This window comes from Oreochromis aureus, linkage group 10, assembly GCF_013358895.1.
Source record: "Oreochromis aureus strain Israel breed Guangdong linkage group 10, ZZ_aureus, whole genome shotgun sequence".
Taxonomy (NCBI): domain Eukaryota; kingdom Metazoa; phylum Chordata; class Actinopteri; order Cichliformes; family Cichlidae; genus Oreochromis; species Oreochromis aureus.
Window position 1 is genome coordinate 24,554,907 of NC_052951.1, and position 23,381 is coordinate 24,578,287.

General features: G+C 38.9%; 1 protein-coding gene across 1 annotated transcript; it reads left to right on the top strand.

The window, feature by feature from the left end:
- The first annotated feature begins 12,021 nt into the window (after positions 1-12,021).
- Positions 12,022-22,814, top strand: ube2b (ubiquitin-conjugating enzyme E2B (RAD6 homolog)). Its single transcript, XM_031734259.2, has 6 exons — positions 12,022-12,214; positions 17,121-17,201; positions 17,950-17,975; positions 19,021-19,110; positions 20,824-20,912; positions 21,063-22,814. Exons 1-6 carry the CDS (start codon positions 12,171-12,173, stop codon positions 21,189-21,191), a joined length of 459 nt encoding a protein of 152 aa, XP_031590119.1. The 5' UTR covers positions 12,022-12,170; the 3' UTR covers positions 21,192-22,814.
- The last annotated feature ends 567 nt before the right edge of the window (positions 22,815-23,381 follow it).

Here is a 23,381-nt window from a genome sequence, read left to right on the forward strand (position 1 = left end):
ATAAACCATCTTTTCAAGCTCATCTGCAGCGCTGTGTCCTTTCGCAGATTTATAATGTGAAATGTGGAGATGCATAAGAATTTAAACAATCTTATGATGGAGAGTTGTAAAGTGTTGCAAAGTGGGAAAAGTATTTAGACATTTTACTCGAGTACAAGTTATAATCCTACTTAAGTAGCATGCCACAGGTTGTATATTCAAATGTATTTAAAGTACCTAAAGTAAAAGTATTCATGTGTAATGACACTTGGAGATTATTGGAACATAATCAATGAATTATTGATATGTATATTTCTTTAATGTTACAACTGTTGATGGTTTTAATTACTTATATGTTGCTCAGTAGCTTGACATGATAATAATGTTATTATTAAAATAATAAAGCTTTAAAAATAAATAGTATGGATTATGGAGTGTAATAATTCAGTATTCAGAATATACTGGAGTAAAATGAAAAATATAATATATTATATAAATTATATTCCTACTGGTCCTATCCATGGTCTCATCCAGTGATGTTGGGGATTGTCAGTTTTAACTTGGCTGTGTTGGGGTGGCACTAGTGGGGACCAATCATATTTAAAGGGGGCTAGTGCCCCCTTTAAATACTTCCTGCTTCCTGCTTTGTGGTCATCCTGATTGTTTTCACCTGTGTTTCCTGTTTCTTGTTAGTTTGAATCACAGACAATGTTCTGTGTTGTCCATAAAGCTCTGTGTATTTGGGTTACTGTTTTGTGGATTTTGTGTTGTTTTGGGACTTTAGGTGCATTAGTTTCCTGCATCCTGTCCAACACCTCTACGCTCCAATCGATGACGACCAACAACCCCAATGTAAAAGCTAATTCACAAGGGAGCTGCCGTTATGACAGGTGAATTAGTTAGCCGTCATTGCTAAGTGTTGCATAACTACGGTGATGACAGAGTGTCCTGAAAGTTTGCTTCTACATATAGAAGTGATGACATTATTACACAAAGAGGGAAGCAACAATGACAGGTAACATAATACAAGAGGTTAATCCAAAGTTGCACAGTTCTCAGCTGTGCTGTAGCAGTGTACCAGTAAGCATTGGTCTCTGGTGTAGTTCCTGTTTGGATACAAAAGCTAGTTAGGTACCTGCTGCTGCCACTGTTGTTGTTATTGAATGTCTAAATTTATATTCACTGTGTGTGCCAAGGAGGTTTGGAGAAAAGCTCTCTTAATTCCAGGCGAGCAGATGCAGACCTCATGTTTGATGTCCTTGCCAGGGAATCGGGAGAAAATGGCTGAACCCCCTTGTAAACAACAGTATCCGAGGTATGTGCAGTGTGGCAGAAGACAGGGTGGTGTTAAATGGGTTGTTTTGGAAAGTTGGGCAATGATACTGTGGAGGAGGAGGAAGAGGATAGAAACAATCAAAACCCCAGGGGACAGTCAGACATCATGCTCCCAAAAATACAGCCACCGGTTGTATAACGATAGCTTATCAGGCATACATAGCATTACATCAGTGGTGCATTGTGAAGTCATGTGATGATTTCCCTCTGCATGAAAAACTCCAAATAGAGAGAAAAGCGCAGACTGGTTGTCTGCAGGAGACGGACACATACGGAAATAGAAGAAGCTGACAGATTATTCAGTACCGTGTTTGGATACATACAAAATAAACACTCAAGACAGTAGCTTTTTAATGCAGAAAGTTACAGCAGGCAATCACTTCAATGAAATTATGCTGTCAATCACATGAGAACAGAAAGTAATAAGAAAAAGGCACCAAGTGCGACATGTTAAAATGCAATGTGTCATAAATATATAATATAAAACTACACTTTAGGGCACCTGTGTGAAATAGTGTTCTAATTCCATTGTTCTAACAACTTTTTTCACTCATTCCTTGATTTTATTGATTGTTTCATGTGACAGGCTAAATATAGAGATGCAGTGATTTAGAAAAAAAGAGGAAGAAAAAAAGAATGAGGCAGCAACACTACCTCCACCTCTCTCTCATTCTCCTTCTACCAATTAGCATCCAGTACTGTGCCTCCAGGATACCTGAAACCATGACAACAGCAGGCTACTGTTCCCATCTGAGATCTGGAGCTCCATCTGCTGTTGCTAAAGAGGAAATACACGCTGTGTATCCCTCTTTCAAGTCTCACTTTAGGAAAGGATTATGGAGGGGAGGGAGGGGGGAATTCTATTGAACACATATATATATATATATATATATATATATATATATATATATATATATATATATATATATATATATATATATATATATATAAGAAACTGTTAAGTGTAATGTTGGCTTTATGAATGAACTTTCATGCCCAGAAGACACCTATTTTGGGTCAATCGTTAGTCACCAAGCATTTCTGAAACTGTAGATACACTAAACTGATAAAATGATCTCTGAATGTCTTCTTAAGAAAGAACACTGATCTCAAACTGCATCACTATCTCCATATTTTGGTTATTTTTGCATCTTGTGTGCTTTTGATCTCAGCATTTCAAATGCCACAATGAGGGGTGCCTCTTACGGTTGCTTTTTCAAAAATTCCACCACCACATAACATGGTGAGTCAGAAAAACAAAGCAGCCCTTTCTCCAAGGGAACAAAATGATCCGGGTCTTGGTACATGCAAAGATCCCACAGCCTCCCTTGAGACTTGCTTTAAAAGGAAGGAGACTGACAAAAGGCCAGAAAGGTGCAGCCCACACAGTTTATATTCGTGGTCAGGTACCCAGACTGGCTGGGTACAGCGCTATTGTTTTCCATGCCTCACACCATACTGTGCAAAGGTATTGCCTCAAAAGCCCTGTTGTTGCATCAGCATTGAATAATGAGTAGCAGCTTACAGTTACCCACAGCGTTAGACTTGAATTTGATTGTGTACACCTAGCACACGTGGCCTAATTGTAAAAATAATTATAGACTTTTATAACAGCAATAACATATTTTTAATGTGTTTTTTAAAAAGCAGGGCATAGACCATGGAGGTGGCCACCTAAGGCATCACCAGCTGGACAGGCACACTCTTAAAAGTCTGGCACTGATATGCAGTATGCCCTATATATTGCTAAAAACATTCTTCACTAAACACCTAATACTGAGAATTACAGACAGTCTGTAGGAAGGGGAGGAGGAACCTAACGGTCTTTGTTTTAGCTTTTCCAACTTCACACTGCTTAACAATGTTACTGACCTTCCCTGCAAACCTTCTGATATGATCCAGACTATGATTATTTATAACAAGAATAATACTGGCTGTTTCCAGGTATGTCCTGCAGCAGGGTCCACATGAGCATCCTGCTGCAGGGTGGATTTACTCACACAGGCCACAACACTCACGGTAAAAATGAGAGATTAATTATTCCAAACACAGAAATGGGTGTCGATCAGAATCTAACAGCAAATCACAGTTTGTTGTTTTTGACACCTAAAACGTTTGGGTCAAAGGCATCAAATCCTAATTGCACCAAGAGCAACTAAATGGCTACAGCTGGCTCTACATATTAGAATCTCTTCTACACATGAAAGGTTCCCTTTATGGAAAAAAAAAGTCAGAAGCAGTGTTAGGACCATACGTACTTGAATAATGAATCATATTTTTGTAATTTTGCCTCTGTACACCACCACAGGGGATTGTAAATCAAACAGTCCACATGTCATTGAAGTGCAGGCTTTCAGCTATAATTCAAGGGATTTAATAAAAGTATTGCATTAACTGTAGCCATTTTAAAACACAGTCCTAGATTTTCAAAAAGAAGGAATGCACTGATCAGCAACACCCACAGGCCTAGAAGGACACAGGAGACAACTAGTGGATGATCGCAATTATTTCCTAAGTTAAAATAGACCCTTGACAGGATCTAGTCAAGAACACTCTTGGTGGTAGGCATGTTATTGTCAAGACAATCGGGAGATGCCTGTATTTACAACAAGCTGCAAACCACTGGTTACATTAAAAAGCAGGAAGGGCAAATTAGACTTTACCAGAAAATATCTTAACAAGCCTAAATAGTTGGAAAATTCTTAAAAATTCTTTGGCTGGGTGAAACCCATGTAATCTTGTAGCAAAATGGTGGGAAGATGCATACCACATTATCTGTCAAACATACTGAATGCAATGTTATGGTACTGGTATTTATGGTTCCAGTGGAATTTAATCACTAGTGTTTGTTGATAGAAGTAGCAGGATGAATTGTAAAGTGTAGAGGTCTATACTTTCTGCCCAGATTCACACAAATTGCAAAGATGATCCAATAAAGTAGATGCTTCACAGCGCAAAAACCAAAGAGTTTCTCAAGGCAAGGAAATCCAATATTCTTCAATGGTCAAGTGAGTGACCTGATCTCAGCACAGAAGAGCGTGCTTTTTAGTTATTAAATACAAAACTGAAGGCAGACAGAGCCACAAAGAAGTAGCAAGAGGAGAGGAACATTTTACCAGTTAATGGAATACTTTGCAAAATCTCATGAATCTGCATTTCAGTCATATCTTGACTGCTTAAATTAAAATCCACTGTAATGATGTACAGAAGCAAAATATTTTAAAAAAGCAAGTTTTATTGTCAAAATACCTACTGAACTTTATTGTTTGTCTACTGCTAAGACCTCTGCCACTTCCTTAATCACTGCAATATATCAATAAAAATTAAAGAGTATACTAGAAAAAAAAATGAAAAAATACAAAAACAACAACTTGCTGTTGCAGTTTCACTATTTAAGCGAGTAGTCCACAAATGAAATCTATATACGTTGAGGTTTGGAGAGAAAAGGGGAGTATCTTTGAAGGATACTTAAACCTTCTTCACCTCTTTCCTGATTTCATCTTAGGTGGAGCAGTTAAGAAAAAACTTAATCATTAGTCTTTCTTGGTACTATCAGTGGCAAGATATTTAACTCAAATCTAAAGGGAAGATATTTATGGATAGCACTAAACAAAAAATTCAATAATCACCAAAATCTGCTGGTTTTAGTTTTTGTGGCTAGAAAAATCAGTACGAGTCAGAAAGGAAGAAGATGGTTGATTATAGAGCACCTCCTAAAACTGTGATAGAATTAATTAAAAAAGGGCTTGGTTTAATTAATTTAAATTTCATCGCAGTCACTACAAGTACCAGTGCCCTTCACACATCCTAAAATCCAACCATGACACCAGCTGCCTAACACTTACCCAGTCAACTGTGAAATTTAATTACCACCATTGCATCAAAGCTCTAATGAGACAATTAGCTTGTGCCATCTTAAAGCTTTGCTCCTCATTAGCGCTGATGGCCGCAGCACATGTTGGTGGCTCAGTCACAGTCCTGCCCTCACACTTAGGTTGGAGTCTTCCAGCCAGAAGCAGGTTTCTGTAAAAACTAATGAGTCACTAGAGTGAGACTAATGCATGAGGTATGCAGGCCTGAGTGATTTCTCTATCCACACAACACAAAACAGAAGAGGGCAGGAAGAGATATATTAAAGGTAAACCACCCGAAGACTGCAGCTGTCTGATTGTACTTATTAATGCACCAAGTTTCATCTAATTTTGTAAACAGGCCTATCATATTAATGAAGAACATATTTATTTCAAGTCCATTAACATTTTTCTTTTCTGTTTCACTGTGATGAAAATAAGATTAATCTAAGATTAATGGCTGACAATTAGTTCTGACTCATCAGTGCAATTTTAGTTTATACGTACACCTTTAGCAGCAATAACCTCCAGTGATCATTGTCTCTATGACTTCATCAGTCTCTCACATGGTTGTGGAGGAACTTTGGCCCACTCCTCTTTACAGCGTTCATTCAGTTCATTGAGGTTTGCTCCCACCACGCATTTCAGTTAGGTTGATGTTTGAGTGGGCTATTGCAGCACCTGCATTATTTTCTTTTTCAGCCATTCTGTTGTAGATCTGCATTTGTTACATGACCCAGTTTTAGCTGAGTTGTAGCTGTAGGACCGCTTGTCAAACATACTGTGGTACACAGAAGTTCATGGTCAGCAGGATAACTGCAAGGTTCCCGGGTTCTGAGGCTCCAGAGTAAGTCCAAATCATCACACATCCACCACCATGCTTTACAGATGGCATGAGCTGTGCTGATATAATGTATTTAGCTTTCACCAAACATGGTGTTGTGCATTATAATCAAACATCTCTTTTTTGTTTTGTCTGTCCCAAAGACACTGCTCAAGAAGTCTTATAGTTACTTGCTAAGTCTTTTTCTAACTGTGTTGTCATGAAATCAACATTTAACATGCCAGCTGAGGTCTGCAGGGTCTGAGGTGGATTTTTTTGGAATTTCTCTAAGAGTTAGACGGACCGATCCTTGGGTGAATTTGCTGCGATGTCCACTGCAGGGAAGAGTGTGGCATCACGTTACACACGTGAATGCCACAGACCAACAAATCGCCAAAACGTCTGTTTTTATAGAGGTTCACACATTTGCTGAAGATCAGTTCATTTGATCAGAATCTGGCTGCTTCTTACCCTCTTAATTCCCACAGAAGGAGTAAGGGTGCACTTAACACACACACATGCACAGTAATGGTAAAGTTAACACAGTATGTGTTTATTTACTTTAATAACTCCCACGTGATTGGAAAGCATTTCAGATTGGATTTGTAAGGTTCAAGAAAAAGATTAAAGAGTCAATAACTTTTCTGATATAAACTTTGTAAATGGACTATGTAAAGTTTGCGTTGTATACACTGTAGTTGTAGAGTCTGAATGTTTCACTAAACCAGTTTCAGCAAAGAAAGATAAGGTTTTCTTTAAAACACCTATATGGTTGTATTAACAGTATGTTTGTGTGAGAAGGAGAGATGAAGAGAAACACCACTGTCCCTGTGTCTCGGTGAAAGTGAGAAAGCAATGTACTGTTTCTTTGCACTTTCTATTAAAAGCACCTGAGCTCAGCAGTGGTACGCTCTTCCTGCCTGTTTTGGCTGGATCCAGGCGTTTATCCAACTCCGACAGATAGGCAGACAAACAGAGGGTTACCCTTTTCTCCAGTAATCGACCAGAGAACGGCAAATTAAAGTAATGCCGTGTCAATAAATATAAGCTGTTCAAAAAACCCAATCGGTTGCACTCATAATAATGTTCAACATTTCACTGTTTCTCAGTGGATATAATCGGCTTCATCGCTGTTGATATGAAACCATATATAAATCAGTTTCTTTCCCCAAGAGCTTGCAAAGCATGGCAGGGTGAAAATGTGTTTTTCATTACATGAATGCTTTTCATTTCCAGTTATAGGGTGAGCTGATGCCAGCCACTTTTGTTTGTGAGTGACCTACATTCTCTCACTGTTAACAAAGCTTTGGCTCTATTGATAGCTGCAGACTGGACTCTCTCAAGAAAAGGGCCAAGAGAATAATTAAGCTAGATTAAATGGTCAGTTAGATTTGCTGAAGCTTTGAGTGGGATTTCACTGAAGCCCAGCAGATTTCAGATGACCCTGATGAGTTTTTCTGCAACAGCTCTCCAGTTTAAAATTCCAGTAAATATTGGCCTTTTCTCTGCAAAGAGCAGAGATGATGAAGTTACCAGTCAGTGGAAATATGACAAGGTGCTTTACATGCACGCTGTAACAAAGAAAACAATCAGATGATTAAATAATGTCACTTGTTTCTCAGCAAGCATCACACTCACTTACACAGAGACCAGAAATCAGAATGGATTAGAGCTGGAACTCATTTCTATTTTGGTGTTAGTTAGTCAGATATAGAGTCAGCGAAACGCCTCTCTGAACGACCACAGTAAATTTTAATTTTCAAACTATGATGATGTGATTGAAGTGGAGACCTTCTGTTTCATGTTTTTTGAGGTTCAAAAGTAACTAGAAACACCAAAAAATGTTTTTACATATAAGGATTGCTTTGAGTGCTTTTTGCAGCCAGAGTATGCAGCCATGCATGCCCATGTCGTAATACTGCCTCCAACATGACTGACAGATAATGTCAGAATCCTTCAGATCCTGAGCTATTTCTTGCTTTCGCCATGTTTTCCCACCATTCTGGAACGAGATAATCTTGGGTTCATATATCTAATTAAATGTTTTCTGATGAAGTCTGTTATGATCGTCTTGTTCTTAACTGTAAACAGTGATCTGTGCCTTGCTGTCCACCCTCTGTATAAAGGTCTCTATTGATTGGAGAAGTGACAATTTCACACCTGCTTCTTCAAGAGTGTTCTTGACTTGGTTTGATGTTGTGAAGTTGTTTTTTTAACCATGGAAATTATGCCATCATCCACTTTCCTTTCTTCTGTGGTCTTTCAGGCCTTTTGCGGTTGCTGAGTTGGTCAGTGCATTGATTCCTTTTAAGAATCTACCAGATAATTTTGCTTTCTCTCTGATAGGTTTATTTGGTTTTTCAGCCTTAATTTGCTCTGAGATCTCTTTGCACCTCATATTGAGAGTTCCATCATGAAGATGGTAAACTCAAGCTGAACGATTGGAGTTAAGTCCAAATCTTTTATCTGCTTAGCTTGTTGTGGAACAACGAGGGTACAGGCATCAACCAGTTATAAAACTGCTTGGCAGTCAATTGTCCAGTAATGGTTGAGCCTCTTGAAATGACTGTGTACAAAAATTGATGTAACTCTTAAACAGTTAATGCAATACTTTTGTTAAACCCTTTCTAAAAAGAACAGTACATCAACCAGTTTTGCATTATTTGAGTTATCATATGAGAGAAAAATAACACCTTGTTGAAGTCTGTAACTATGAATAATATTATCTTACAGGATTTTATGAAGACTGATTAATGAAGTGATTCTCTCTGCAAGAATTCATGTAACCATGTAAAATGTAAACTGTAAATAAATCGACAAGAAAAGAGCGCATTTAGTGTTGGGGAATAAAAACCATTGTGGTGAAGAGAGAGCTGAGCATAAAAGCGAAGCTCTCATCCATCGATCGACGTCCCTACCCTCACCTATGGTCACAAGCTGTGGGTAGTGACCGAAAGAACGAGATCGTGGATACAAGCTTCCTCCAAAGGGCGGCTGGCCTCTCCCTTAGAGATAGGGTGAGAAGTTCAGCCATCCAGGAGGGGCTCAGAGTCGAGCTGCTGCTTCTCCACATCAAAAGGAGCCAGTTGAGGTGGTTCAGGCATCTGACAAGGATGCCTCCTCCTGGGTGAGGCAGACATGTCCCATCGGGAGGAGGCCCCGGGGCAGGCCCAGGACACACTGGAGATATTATATCTCTCGGCTGTCCTGGGAACGCCTTGGTGTTCCCCCGGACAAGCTGGAGGAGGTAGCTGGGGAGACGGAGGTCTGGGCTTCTCTGCTTAGGCTGCTGCCCCCGCGACCTGGCCCCGGATAAGCACAAGAAGATGGATGGATGGATGGATAGATGGTTGGATGGATGGAATAAAAACCATAATAAAGATGCATAAGTTAAAACTGAAAGTAATTTGTAGAGGAAAGTAGAACACACAACAAACCATTTATAATAAAAAAAAAAAACTGCTATTGAAACAATAGGAGAAAAACATTTTCCTTTTCTTCTTCCAGACTGCAGGTACAACCACACTTACAGAGTGCTGCATTTTTATTTGGCCTGTTGTATTTGTAATATTTTGCTAATCACAGAGAAGCATGCAAGCATGAAAACAAAACTGGTTATTGTTATCTCATGCTAATAGCTTTCCTTGACCACTAGTGCACGAACATACTCAACGTCTGGGATCAGAACACCCTGAGTTAATGAAAAGGGTTGGCTCTTTATTTGATTCTAGTGCAGTTTCCTTCTGTGCAGCGAAGTGTAATTGTATTTATTATAGGCTGCAGCATGATGACAGCAACTGTATTCTCAGTAACTATTGAACTGTTCAAAAGTCAGAGGGTGTATTTGCAGACTTGATGTTAATCACTTCACAAGGAGGACCGTGCAGAGTGCATTACTACCAGACAAATTATGTAGATTTTAAGCTAAGCTACTTACCGCAGAGTGGATTACGAGGCCGATGCACATTAATTTTTATTTTCACTTGTCAGCTGCCCGCCCGTAAGTCAGAGTAGGTAGATTGTATTAGAGGGATGATATTCAGTCAAATCAAAAATAAAACACGTTCCATAGTTCAGGAAAAAATCAGGTAAAAATGTTTCATTCAGTCTCACTCTTCTGGGCTATTTTGTTCTCATCAGGGCAACATAGCTGAAAAACTTTGGCAAGACAGCAGCAAATATTTGGTTTTTAAGGTTATTAAAACCATGGCATTGATTGATACTCACACAGGTCTGCACCTCGCTGAGTTAGCACTCTTAAAGGTGAAATATTAATTGTACTGTTACCATGAGAACAGATGAAGTTGGTCAGTATGTGCAATGACTAACTCGAGAGAGAGAGTACTGTGCAAAAGTCTTGAGCCACCCCTTTATTCTTTATATTTTGCTAGAAAAATTGCAGAAATTGGAAATAGGTGAAATTTACAAATGGAAATGGAACTATCCATCCATCCATTCTCTTCGACTTATCCGATTCAGGGTTGGAGACCATAGGGCGAGATGCAGGGTACACCCTGGGCAGGTCATCAGCCACCGTGCAAAACTTCAACACAGCCTGGACTTTCTTAGGCTAGCTTACGTATAATTTCTTTAAGTAGTCTTCGGGAATAGTTCCCAAGGCTTTTTGATGGACATTCAAAGCTATTTTTTGGATGCTGGCTGCCTTGTGTTCTGTTCTCTGTCAAGATGATCCCACACTCCTTCATAATGTTGAGGCTCGGGCTCTGGGAAAGCCAATCCATGACTAATTCTGTTCCATTATGTGTTTTTCTATCCAGGTATGCTTTTACTCCATTGGCAGGGTGTTTGGGATTATTGTAATGCTGAAAAATGAAGCTGTTGCTAATCAGATTCTTTCCAGGTGGTATTGAATGCTGGATCAAATTTTAAATTTGGATGCATCACTCCTTCAGACCTTTTGCCACTGATTTTAGTCCAGTTGTTGTGTGATTTGCTATACCTCAGCCTTTTCCCCATGTGTTCCTTCCATAAGAATGGCTTCTTGACAGCTCACCCTTCCACTGACATCGTCTCTAATAGTGTGTGAGAATAGTATCTAAGATAGATAGAGAGATAGATAGATAGATAGATAGATAGATAGATAGATAGATAGATAGATAGATAGATAGATAGATAGATAGATAGATAGATAGATAGATAGATAGATAGACACTACATTTACCTCACATACATTACTAAATTATTATCATCAGTTGAGCTGAAATCCATGTCTCTGTCTCTCTGTAGGAGGAAGCCTGAGTAAGTCGGTTACTCTGGAGTTGGTCAGAAATGCAAACTCCACACAGAAAGGCTCCAGCCAGGATTGCAACCAAAAACCTTCTTGCTACAAGGTGACAGTGCTAATCACTGCCCTGTTTTAGATCTCATGTCCATTTCAAGGCACTCTCAGACCTCTGTGTGACCGCTGTTTCTTACATGTACCATATATGATCCCTCCTATGCTGTTTCCATACGACCCTTCAAAGTAACTTGAAAAAATGTGGTGGGAAAATAAAAAGTTCTCATGACAATGTCATGGTGCTCCTTGAACTCTGTCACCACTAAGTCCCATAAGAAAATAAACGAAGATATGGCATTTATAGTTTCACAGTTAAAAACACTATTTTCCCTTGATTTGAACCACAGTGGTAGATTAAAGAAAAAAAAAATCCATATCTCCACAGATATGACCTGGAACAGCCTGGATACACAGAAAATTGTAGCACAATATTAAATAAATAAACAGTATACATTTTAAATATATTATATTTTGTGTATTTCTGGGGCAGTTTGGGAAAAGAATAAGGGTTTAGGGAATTTTTTTGCTGCTATTTTTTTTTGTAGCTAAATTTGACACGAACAGTATGTAAGAGTTCCGGGTATTTGAGAAAATGAACACCACCTATAGCAAGAGTATCAAAAATAGTTGGATTTGCAGCTCGGAGGTGTTTAAATTAACGCTTTTACATCAGCACCGTTTGTGAGCTAAAAGGGGCTGTGCCTCTGTAAGCAACCGACGTCACCATAAATAGCTAAAGCTAGCCAGTGGTTCAGGGAGAAGAAGAAAAGAGCTGCAAGCGGAAGAAGTACCGGATTTTGTTTCCGACAGTATTCGGTCTATGGTCTTGGGTTATTATTATTGTTGTTTTTTAAATATCTATATTTTTAACACATTTTGAATTATGTCGACACCGGCAAGGAGACGGCTCATGCGAGATTTTAAAAGGTACCGTCCTCATCGTTTGGGCATCTCTGTGTAGCTTTAGCCCATGAAGCTGTCGGCAGCTAGCTTAGTGTTAGCTGCTGGTGCAAACAATGCTGTGCAGAAACCCAGGCAGGAGTTAATGTGAGACAGGCTCATCGGTTATGGTTTGTCTCGATATTTGATGGCTTATGAAGTAACCGAGACGCTAGGGGATCATTTAAACGCTGTTTGTGTTCTGCAGTGGGGGGAGGTTTTTGTACCGAGGGAATAACGTTTTCGTTTTTTATGGCTAGTTTTTTTTTTTGGTGTGGGATCAGCTTCACTTGCAGAGGTTTACTGGTGACCGTTTGTCTTGGCTTAACTGGCCCCGATTAGAAGCTAAATGTCACAGGATTTATCCTATTAATGCCCGCAGTCTGCAAGCTGTAGGTTTATATTGTGCTTTCAAATAAGTCAACCAGTCGGCATGGTCATATTTCATCCTAGGGTTGCAGGTTTTGCCAAGGTTTGTGGTCGGGGATTGCTCTATCTATATGTTCCTGATGCTTTATTTTAAATCCAGATATTTAATACATACAGTTAGTACGTGATGATATGATAACAAAAAGAATATGTTAAGGCTTCCTGGGGGAATAACACCTGGCAAGGGCCTGCTTGTAATACCTGCTATCCCCAATCTGTTGCCTCGCTCCATATGGCATCCAACTGTGTGTGCGTGAATAACAGACACACGCACACCTGTCAGTGGAAAAAAGATGCTAAGCTATTCTACTAAGAGCAGCCATTGAAGCAGAGGGGATAATGTGTCACTGTAACTGAACTCTGCTCTGCTAGTCCCCAGGTGGTAAACGGTGACACTGAGGCAAGGGAAACACAATTGCACATGCCCGAATCAGCATGTGTCCACGCCAGTGCTGGCTGATTGAATTCAGTCTTGCATGGTATTGCTTAACCTCACCTGTTTGACCTGTAAGTCAAAGTGTATGTTTCTTGAAAATGGGCCGCTACACTGTTGTGTGGGGTTTTAGCTCAGTAATTTAGGTGTAATAAGACGGTAAATAAATGCTGTGGTCCTCTTTCTTTTTGACTATATTCAGTAAGGCTTAAGCTTCCTTTCTTTGCCAGATACATTTTCAGAAATAATTTTAGTCCACGCTGCAGTGGGCTGTGGCATTGTTGGCATTTATTCTTGTACATTGTTGTCTGCATTGCTGCCTTCATGAATGAAACTGGGCCGCTGGAGCTGATAAACCACAAACTGCAGTTACTTTTACCGAAACACAGGAAGGAGAGAAGACTTCAGAGCTGACTCTGAATGTATACACACATCGTCAGAGCTATAAAGGAAAAGAAAGAGAAACGGGGCATCTCTCTGCACTCTTAAAATAGTTTTATTGTTTAATGGATGCATTCTCCATATGCTAATCAAATTCCGAGTTTGTAGGGTATATTACTATGAGGGATACTCATGATTATATGTGTAGTTACATTTTAGCGCATTGTAGCTTACTTTGTAGCATTAATGCAGTGTTGTAAATCAGATATTACCCTTTCATATAACACATGGATATTTTAAATAATAATAGTTTGTAAGCTCTGATTTCTATTAGAGAGCATTAAAACCTCTTTTGGCACATGTTATAACACTTTATGTAACTTTTTTAATCCCAGGTGTTTGAATGTGCTAAACTGCATCATTCCCAGAAGGCTTTGTTTGAGATGAATGATTATCTTGACCACACTGTTTTTAGAATAATAAACAGTTTTATGAGGGATTGCAATTAAAGTCCTGCAACAATGCAGTGTCTGATATAAAGAGTCTAAAATGACAGTGACTAATGTCACCTGAGACCAAGTTGTACTTTTTGTCTGTATTTAAAGAGAAAACATGTTGGATGTATTTCATGACATATAACTACAAAACGATGATATGAATGTTTCTGATATAAGAGCAGTTTTCCCTTTCTTAGGCATTGAGTCTGTTTCGCTAAATGCTTACTTTATTACTTATTTAATGCTTTCTATTGAGAAAAAGTCAAACCCCTCCCCAAAAAATGCGTAACCCCAGTTTTGGGGTTTATGTGTCTGATTTTAGTCTAAAAATGTGTTTTTGGAAAGTAACACTGAATGTACTACATGGGTTTTCTTAGTTTACAACAATACACAAAGAGGCTTTTAATTTGAAATTATTGGGCTAATTTCAGTTCAGGATTCAATCAAAGAAAGAGAATCAAAGAGGCTGGTATAGTACGGATAAGAGGCTAGTCTTTTAAATTTTAAATCTTAATTGGGTGTTTTCTGGCCTCAGCCATCGGTCTCTAGAGGTCAGAGAGCATGTTTTGGTCCACATATAGTTAAGGCAAATAATCCTGCTTTTATTTTTACATAATAGCTTAATATAATACTAACATAATAACTTGATACTAACATATTAAAATGCATTCCCAGTTTATTTTCTGACAGTTCATGTCAAATTTACCACGACACAGTCTCTTCATCAACAGTCCCGTACTTGCCCTAATCTTCCTTACTGCAGACTTGTGAGTAATCCCCAGTTTTCAATTAAAATAAACTATCGGTCTATCCTAGAAGATGAACTCAGTGGAGCTTCCCTTTACCAGCAAAGAGTTCAGGGAGATTACTGTAAATGAGGTTAATTGCAGTGGGTCCATCTACAGCAAGGGACTTAGACATGGATCTGCACTCACAGACGCACAAATCAGCCTACCTTGTTTTATAGCTATAAGCTCTTATTAAACCAGCTTTTAAACTGGGCCTGGAATTGTAGGCCTCAATAGCCTGTAGTGACTGCCGGACTTGGCCTATATAGATTTGGTGATTTGAAGCAAGACCTTTAATGTGGCACAATAATCTACCATGAGCTTCAGAAATCAGTTTGATAGCAACACAGATTTTATTGAGGCCGCTGTCGGAAACTTCATTTAAATTGTTGACCCGCTGCCACACCTCTTTTGATTTGCTGACGCCTCTGTTGCTAGGCAGTTGCTGCTGTGGCATGTCGTTTGTCAGGCACGCCTGGGTAGTTTTATTTGTGGAGCCTCAACTAATAATTATTTTTAATTATGATTAATCCAGCTGTGGTTAATTTGGGTTAACCGATAAATCATTTGGGGGCTGAACAGTCAAAAAAAACAAGTATACATGATCTCAAACCTTCTTTAGTTTCTTATTTTTACCTTCTCATTCTTTTACCTTCAAATTACAAGCACTATCATGTGAAAAAGTGATGGTTTTCAAATCTTTGACTGGCACTCATTTGACAATCTTTTACCTTTTCTTTTATGTTAACAATTTATAAATCAGATAGAGGTCTATGTAGAGAAGATATAATATGAAACATTATATTTGAAAGCATAGCAGAGTTATTCCACCTTAACTTGTTTAAAAAAAAAAAAAAATACTATAGTGATTTCATTTAGAGCCCAGTCTGCCAGGCCGGGTCAAGCTGCTGTGACACGAAGAAACATAAGTTTTATCAATTAGCCAGAATGTTAGGACATGTAGATGTGCCGGTTTTCATCACTTGTCTCCACATGGCTCCACAACCAAACTTGCTGAATTATTTAGCAGTGTAGGGCGTCTATAGAGGAAATGCAAAGGTTATGCATTTATTATGGTTGCAATATGATTCACAGTACTTTGATCAGCACATTGTGGAAGATGGTGGAAAAATATTACTTGTAGGATATTTTAATATGCTCAATTAAAAGAAATGTAGGTTTATTTTGTAGTACTACAGGCTTCCTGTTACTGGGAAGGTCTGGGTCCAAGGTCACAGTAGAGGTGAAAAGGTCAAACACAGATGATAATACACAGATTTGAATCAGTACATACTTTTTTTTTGCTATTGGCTACAAGCAGTCTTTAAATAGTTTTCTTTTGTGTGCGTGTGTAACCTTTAATATAATGACGTGATGCCAAAACAGGGCTTTAAGCCTTTTCTTGCTGACCTTATATAAAACTTGCACATAGGCTAAAACTGCTTACCCAATTTGTCTTCCTCTCAGAGCAGTGCTGTGGCTGAACGAGTGAGACTGAAACTGTTTCACACATATCAAACGACAGCCTGTACATTTCATAGAGTAAGCAGTTGTCATGACATGCCAGATCCTCCTGTGTCCTACACAGTCGACATTTTGGATTTGGTTAGATTTCTAAAATTGGATTTGATGTCCAAGTTTTTGATTGGTCATGTGTGCTCGTCTTGCTTCGTTAATGCTCATAGTGGGGGAAGCCTGGGTTGTCTTGTTATGGTGATAACACAATCTGATGATGGCTGATGGTAGGGTAAGGGAAGCCAGATTAGGAAAAGAGATCCTGGATATGTTGAGCTTGCTTTGTAGTGCAGGCTCGTGGCTTCCGCTCGTTTCCTGCTTCGACGTTGTTCTGATAGCCTGTCGGTGCTACTCTGAAGTCATTTCAGGTGAAGGTCGACTTGATGGCTTAAGTGCTTTGCATTAACAACACCAGAGATTTGATGGCCACTGTGGATACAGTACTGGTGCTGCAGTGCTTCAGATGAGCACTTATGTTCACTGACATGTGACAACAGGACTGTCATAGTGCTGTTGATCCTGTGAGCCTGGCTGTCTGTTGAAAGTCGTGTTGATACAGCAGTTCGTGTTTTGATTGCTAATTTTCCTGCAGTAAAGCTGTTAATTAAAACCACCACCCCTGCTCAGCTCTGTCTTTCCCACTTGCTTCTCTCCCTTTACATCTAAGGGGTTTTTATTTTTGCCATCATTCTTTTTCATGTTTTTCCCCCTTTCCCCCCCCTCTTTTGCTCCTTTACTTCATGTCCCTGCCTCCCTTTCCACTGATTCAGGGTTTTTTGCTGTGTATGTCTTCTCGTCTCACCTCTTTTTCTTCACTCTAAAGTCTCTGTTTCTTTCTCCGTCTTGCCCAGACTTCAAGAAGATCCTCCTACCGGTGTGAGCGGAGCACCATCAGAGAACAACATCATGCTTTGGAACGCTGTTATTTTTGGGTGAGTCATTCTCTAAATCCGCCCTGCCGTCTTGACTGTGCCACTGCGATTGTGATGCGCAGATTCTGCAACCCACCCACCCCCACTGTGTTCTCGTCCACCACATCCTTCTGCTTTAAAAAGTGTTTCTGATTGCAGCCCTGATTGTTGCACAGAGCAGTCTGGAAAATCAGCATGTGGAGTCACAGCAAGAGGGCTGGAAGACACTGTTGGAGATAAGAAAGTGTGTTAAGAATAAACCCGTATTAAAGAAGTAGCTTTTTTCATATTGGGTGTATCTCTGGTGGATAATTTGCTGTGCGTGTTTAAAAGAAGAGCAACTGGAGAAAAATCTACTCAGAAGTGATGTGAAATTTAAGTCGCAAGAATTAATAAAACATCAAATGCACAAGCAAATTGATTTGCTGAAAGTAACTAGAAATCCAACCAGGAGCAAGGATATGTAACAAAACCAAATTACAAATACGCACATGGGTTTATAAAAATACACTCGATCGTAGTTGCTCACCTAAATCAAAGGGGAGGCTGCTACAAATGTAAAGTATGACGGCAGCTGTTTTAATTGGCCCCTCAACATGTTCTGTGTGAGCAAGAAGAGCTTAGTAAATATGGACCCTGGTGTCTGCAGAGCTTGTACTCCTTGAAGGACAGACTGCAGTACTACTAGAGAGGGTCTTAATGGGGATTAGCAGTGGGGATATTTGGATTTTGGAAACATTTTAAATCTCTCTCTCTCTGCCTTCTGCAGGCCTGTGGGAACACCATTTGAAGATGGTAAGTTCTACATTTTGAGTCATCTAAAGTGCAGCCTCATGTTTATCTGAGTTCTAGATGTGGTTTAACTTTACCTTGAACTCGTGATGTTGTTGTAGAGTTGGAGAACTCAGTCAATGTATTATTACTTTTCGGGCAGCGTGTGTGTAGTGAAATGATTATGGGTTGCATGCTCAAATAATCAGTGTACCTGCGCACAAAATCCCACAATTATCGTGAGGATTGCCACACCTCTGAGTAGATAGCTTCTTTTTTTAAATTGTAAGTTAGAAATTATTACAAATTGAGTATCTGAAGTAGTTTAAGTGTCTGAAATGCATTTAAAATGACTTAAATTGAAAACAAAGTGGTACTTTAATCGGTCATCATATTTTGATCATGTGGTAACAACTAGACCTCTGAGAGTTAGGAACTGCTACAATTATTTTGAAGTAGAAAGGAGAACTGACATTTAATCCTTGAAAGTTGAAGAAGTTGTAGTCTAATTTATACACAGGCCACCCATTTTTATTTTTATTTTTTGTATAGGAGTCCTTTTGGCAAGTTATCACAGCTGCAGTAATTTCAACTGAACAATTATCAGGGGCCTAGTTTTGGTGGGCTAAAAGCTCGCTGCATCCACGCACTGGCTCTATAAATATGAATCAAAGTACTTATTTTAACTATAGTATGCTGTGAATCGAACAGAAGTTTGTAGGTCAGTAACGCAGCATCATAAAGTACGATTTTTACCCCTCGACCATAAAAGGCTGATGTGGTATTGTCGTCCCCCCCGCCAGGCAGGCAGGCAGCGTTCCTACAGTTTTTTCCAAGCTTGGATTTCAACACCGTCCATTGCTTCTTTTATAATAATTAACTTTCTAGCTTCTCTTTTCAGTCGAGCTGCTGATATTTATAGTAACATAATTGTTTCTCTCATTTTGTCTGACCCCCTCCATCCTTCACATCTGTATTCTCCTTGCAAAATTACTTACGTTCACCCCCCCTCACACTCCCTCTGTCTGTCATTTGTTATGCCTCATACCCTCTCCTTCTATCTTCGCAGGAACATTTAAGCTTCTGATAGAGTTTTCTGAGGAGTACCCAAACAAGCCTCCCACGGTTCGGTTTGTCTCCAGAATGTTTCACCCAAATGGTAAGTGGGCTAACAGCTGAAATGCCCTCAATTATCAATGGTGCAGCACCATGTTCACTGAAGCTTACCAAGTGTTCTGACCTTCAAGCAACTAAGCTAGTCTAGTGAATAAAATGACAGTGTAGGGTCATTTCTGAACACATAGTTTATACAGAAATACTTATTTTTTTTAAATGGCTCTATTTGTGTATATTATACCTATACTATATCAAAAAAACGTCTTTGTTACAATATATATAATATAAAAATAGATTTTAAAACTTCGGGTATGTTTATGTGATCTATGTGTTGAAGTATACTAGAATAAGTGTTCAACATGACACGTTTTGGCTGCCAGGCCAGTAGATCAGACTTTTACTGGCTATTTGAATTACTTCCTATACTAAATCTATAAGAATGTAGCACAATCTATGAGTAGATTTATATTTTACAGTATAACCTCATCCCTGTCTGTATGCTGCAGGTATATCTCATAGAAGGACAGTGGACTTCTACTGTCAGCCTGCAGTAAAGTCTACAAGTTTAAAGACTGAGGACTTTATCTGCATCTAGCCTTTATTGTAGCAGGTAGAAAGGAGTCAGGAAAGCTGGAAGAAAGAACAGTAAATGGCATCAGGGCAGCCTCCACATTAACCTTACGCCAAATGAGTCACATGCTGAACCCAGTGAGCTAATCCAGTGAGATAAACCAGCACTCCTATGCTTCAGTTTTAAACCCAATCTAAAAAAAATTGTAGATATTTGTAGATGATTGTGTAATATTTAATATATTTTGTGCAAATAAACACACATCAAGAATTCTGTAGCTTTAAAATGAAACCCTACAGTGTTTTATATATTTTTTAAAATAGAGTAAAAAAAAAAAAGCTTATGCATTTATGTCCAGGAGCATAAATGAACCACTGCAACTTTCCACTAGGTTTATACTAGCAGCACAATTCCTCTGTTTAAAAATGAAATTGTAAAAATGTTTATCTTTTTTACATTTTTACACAGAATAAATATCCAACTCTTACTAAACATGTTATAAATTTGTCAGTTTTTCTTTTTAATGGTTTATTATTTTATTCAGTTTCTGGAGGTAGACTTAGTCTTCCAGATCTCACAGTCTCAGTAAACATGCATCAGAGCCTAAAATGTATTTTCACACATTTTTATGAACTATAATAACCTTGGTGCATGCCGGCATTGTAATGAGTTATGTATGTAATATGTTAGACTTATTTATGGCTTTGTTTCATTTTTAAGTTTTCAGTTTGCAGCGCTACAATAAGAACAAGCACCAGATTACAATGTACTTCACCAGTAATGTAAAGAAACTGTCTTGATGATTTAAATTCAATTTAAATGTTTAATTTTAAAAAGTGTCATGTATTTATTTAAAGGGAGGGTGCACATTAATGTCTACATTTAATCTGTAGCCTCTGGCAGGTCAAACAAAAACAGTACAATAAGAAAACAAGGGGCAACAAATAAATATGAAAGCATACAGCATTAAATATAACACACATTAGCATAAAATGAATGGTCACGGATACACTCCTCATTAGCTTTAGTTGTAAATGTGTTGATAGTAATACATTCTCTTATTACAGCTGCAACATTATTCCAAATCTTGCTACATTAAACTGATAACACTTCTCTCAGATTTTACTAAATGTAGGGGAACTGAGCAGAAGGACACTGATGCTGATCTTTTTCTCTGCATGTCAGTTTACGCAGATGGCAGTATATGTTTAGACATACTTCAGAATCGCTGGAGCCCCACGTACGATGTGTCGTCCATACTCACCTCCATCCAGGTTGGTCGTGTTTCACTCCCTTTTCATACATTTTAATTCACGGTGAAGCATGATGATTCTATACAGGGACATCCGAAGTATCTCTCCTGGTTATTTAACCTTCAGGATGTCAACATTTTCATCATTAGTCTTCCTTTTTCTCTCTCGCAGTCATTGCTGGACGAGCCAAACCCCAACAGCCCAGCCAACAGTCAGGCCGCACAGCTCTATCAGGAAAACAAGAGGGAGTACGAGAAGAGGGTGACGGCCATCGTGGAGCAGAGCTGGGTGGATGTCTGAGCTCCTCTCGCTCTCTGCTCTCTACTCTACTCTTCTCTCCATCACCCACTCTTCACCATCCAAGTACTTCAGTCTCTCATTTTTACCTCATCGAGAAAAAAAATCAAGAAAAAAGAAAACACAGCAACTATATCAGAAGAACTTAAGTGCCACACTGGGGGGGGGCAAGAACAACCAAACCAGAATGGACATTACCTTGCTTGCCAATGCATTTTAGGGAAACAGGAGAGGGGAAATCAATCTTGTATTTGTTCCCTGTCTTTACTTTTATTTTTTTTTATTGCATGATGTGACATAAGTTATTGCTAACAGAATTTGTAATATATCTCTGGTTGGAATGATGCTGTTTGTGTTTCACAGACTCCTTCCCATCCCCCTCTTTTTTTCCTTTATTTTTGTATTATCCACAACTTGGCTAAGAAAGGGGCACATCAATGACTGAATCATTATTTTGAAAGTCGTGGGAAAAGCCAGAATCGGTAGCATCATCACCATCATCGTCATCTTTGAAGTCGACAGCAGATTCAGCTGATAAAGAGCAGTCCCTGATCTCTTCCAGCATATCTCTGTTTATTTTAAGAGATGCTGTAGGTTTGGGCTCGCAGACGTCACAGGCTGCAGCAGTGCCAAGTCTCCCTTGCACTGATGAATCATGACTGGCAATCTCTGAGCTTTTCTTTTAATCATTTCTGCTCCCGGGTAGAAGAAGGTTGTTTGAGAGGGTTATGAGAAAGTGAATATTAACATGAAGAACTTGGACTGAGGCTCTGCAGTCCCCGACAGTTTCATTCTTTGGTATATTAGAAACCGCATATAATGCTATAATCAAAATATATGTAGAGCCTGATGGCCCTTAGCCAGCGAGTTCAGATGTGGGTGGTGTCGCTGTATCATTCGATGTTGGGGGGGGGGGGGGACAGAACTGGCATTGCTGGAGGAACTCTGCTTCTACATCGTGTTTTTCTTTAGTCTGCTTTTTTCTATTTATTGAACCTTTTTACTGTTTGCAGTCAAACTGTTCTCTTGGTTTTTCTCATTTAGTTTGCCAAAGAAAGTAAATGACTTCTGAATGCTTTGTCGCCTGTGACATGTGTCAGCCTGAACACAGTCGGTGCTTTTGTTCTTTCTCTTAAAAATGACACAGCTGACATCTGAATTAGCAAATAAGCAGAGGATGAAAGCAGGGTGCTCCACTTCATACTTTCTTTTTTTTCCTATAATTTTGGGCATAAGAGAATTGATTGGATAAGAACAAACTGCTGCAAAGATCATGAAGCCTGTTCCAAGAGTGTGATGTCAACTGTTTTCCTAAGGGCTCAAGTTGTTTTCATGCCTGCTTTTTGCCCACCGCTTTATTTGCTCTTATTCCCCCATTTTAAAAACGCCACCCCTCAACTGTAAATTACTGACTTAATCCTGCCCGACTCCAGCTAAGTAATCAGTCATCATAAACCAGAATTCCTCTTTTCCTTGATAATAAAGGTTATATTGTGGCTTGTGACTTATCTCACCCAATAAGCAGAAGGGATATGTTATAAAAAACAATTTTGTGAATTAAACATAATGTATACTTAACGATATGCTGTATAAACATAATAAAAAAACACATTTTTCAGACTTTGACACGGGTTCTGGTGATTTATTCATCCATCCGGTTCCTTATGCGCTTAACCAGGCTGGGTTAATTCCAGGTGACACAGGTAACCTGGACCCACAGGGTTAATGCGAAGAGGCCGACAACCGGTCTCATAATTAACTATAGGGTGGAACTATTACACTGAGTTTTGTAGTTTTTCATATTGTCATGTAACTTAGTTAAAGCAAGGTACTGCAACATTTCTGCCATGTTTGCTGAGCCTCTGTCTTTACGCTTCTCGTCCCAAAATCAATGCGAGCTTCATCAAAACTTGAGATTAGTACTGCAGTGATTGATTAATCTATAAGATGTACTGTTATTAATGAGCAATAGTAAATATTGCCAAAAACTAAATCCATTCATTGTATTTGTGTGGCAATTAAATCAATTTTATTAAATGCAAAAATGAATCACAAGTACAGTAATGTCCAAAAATGTTAATGTTAAGCCACTAAACTGTGGCTTAAGGTGAAAAAGTCCCTTGGGAAGCTTTCTTATATTAGTAGAACTAAAAAACAGTTCTCACAGTATTGAATCTGTGGGATGAAGTCAGT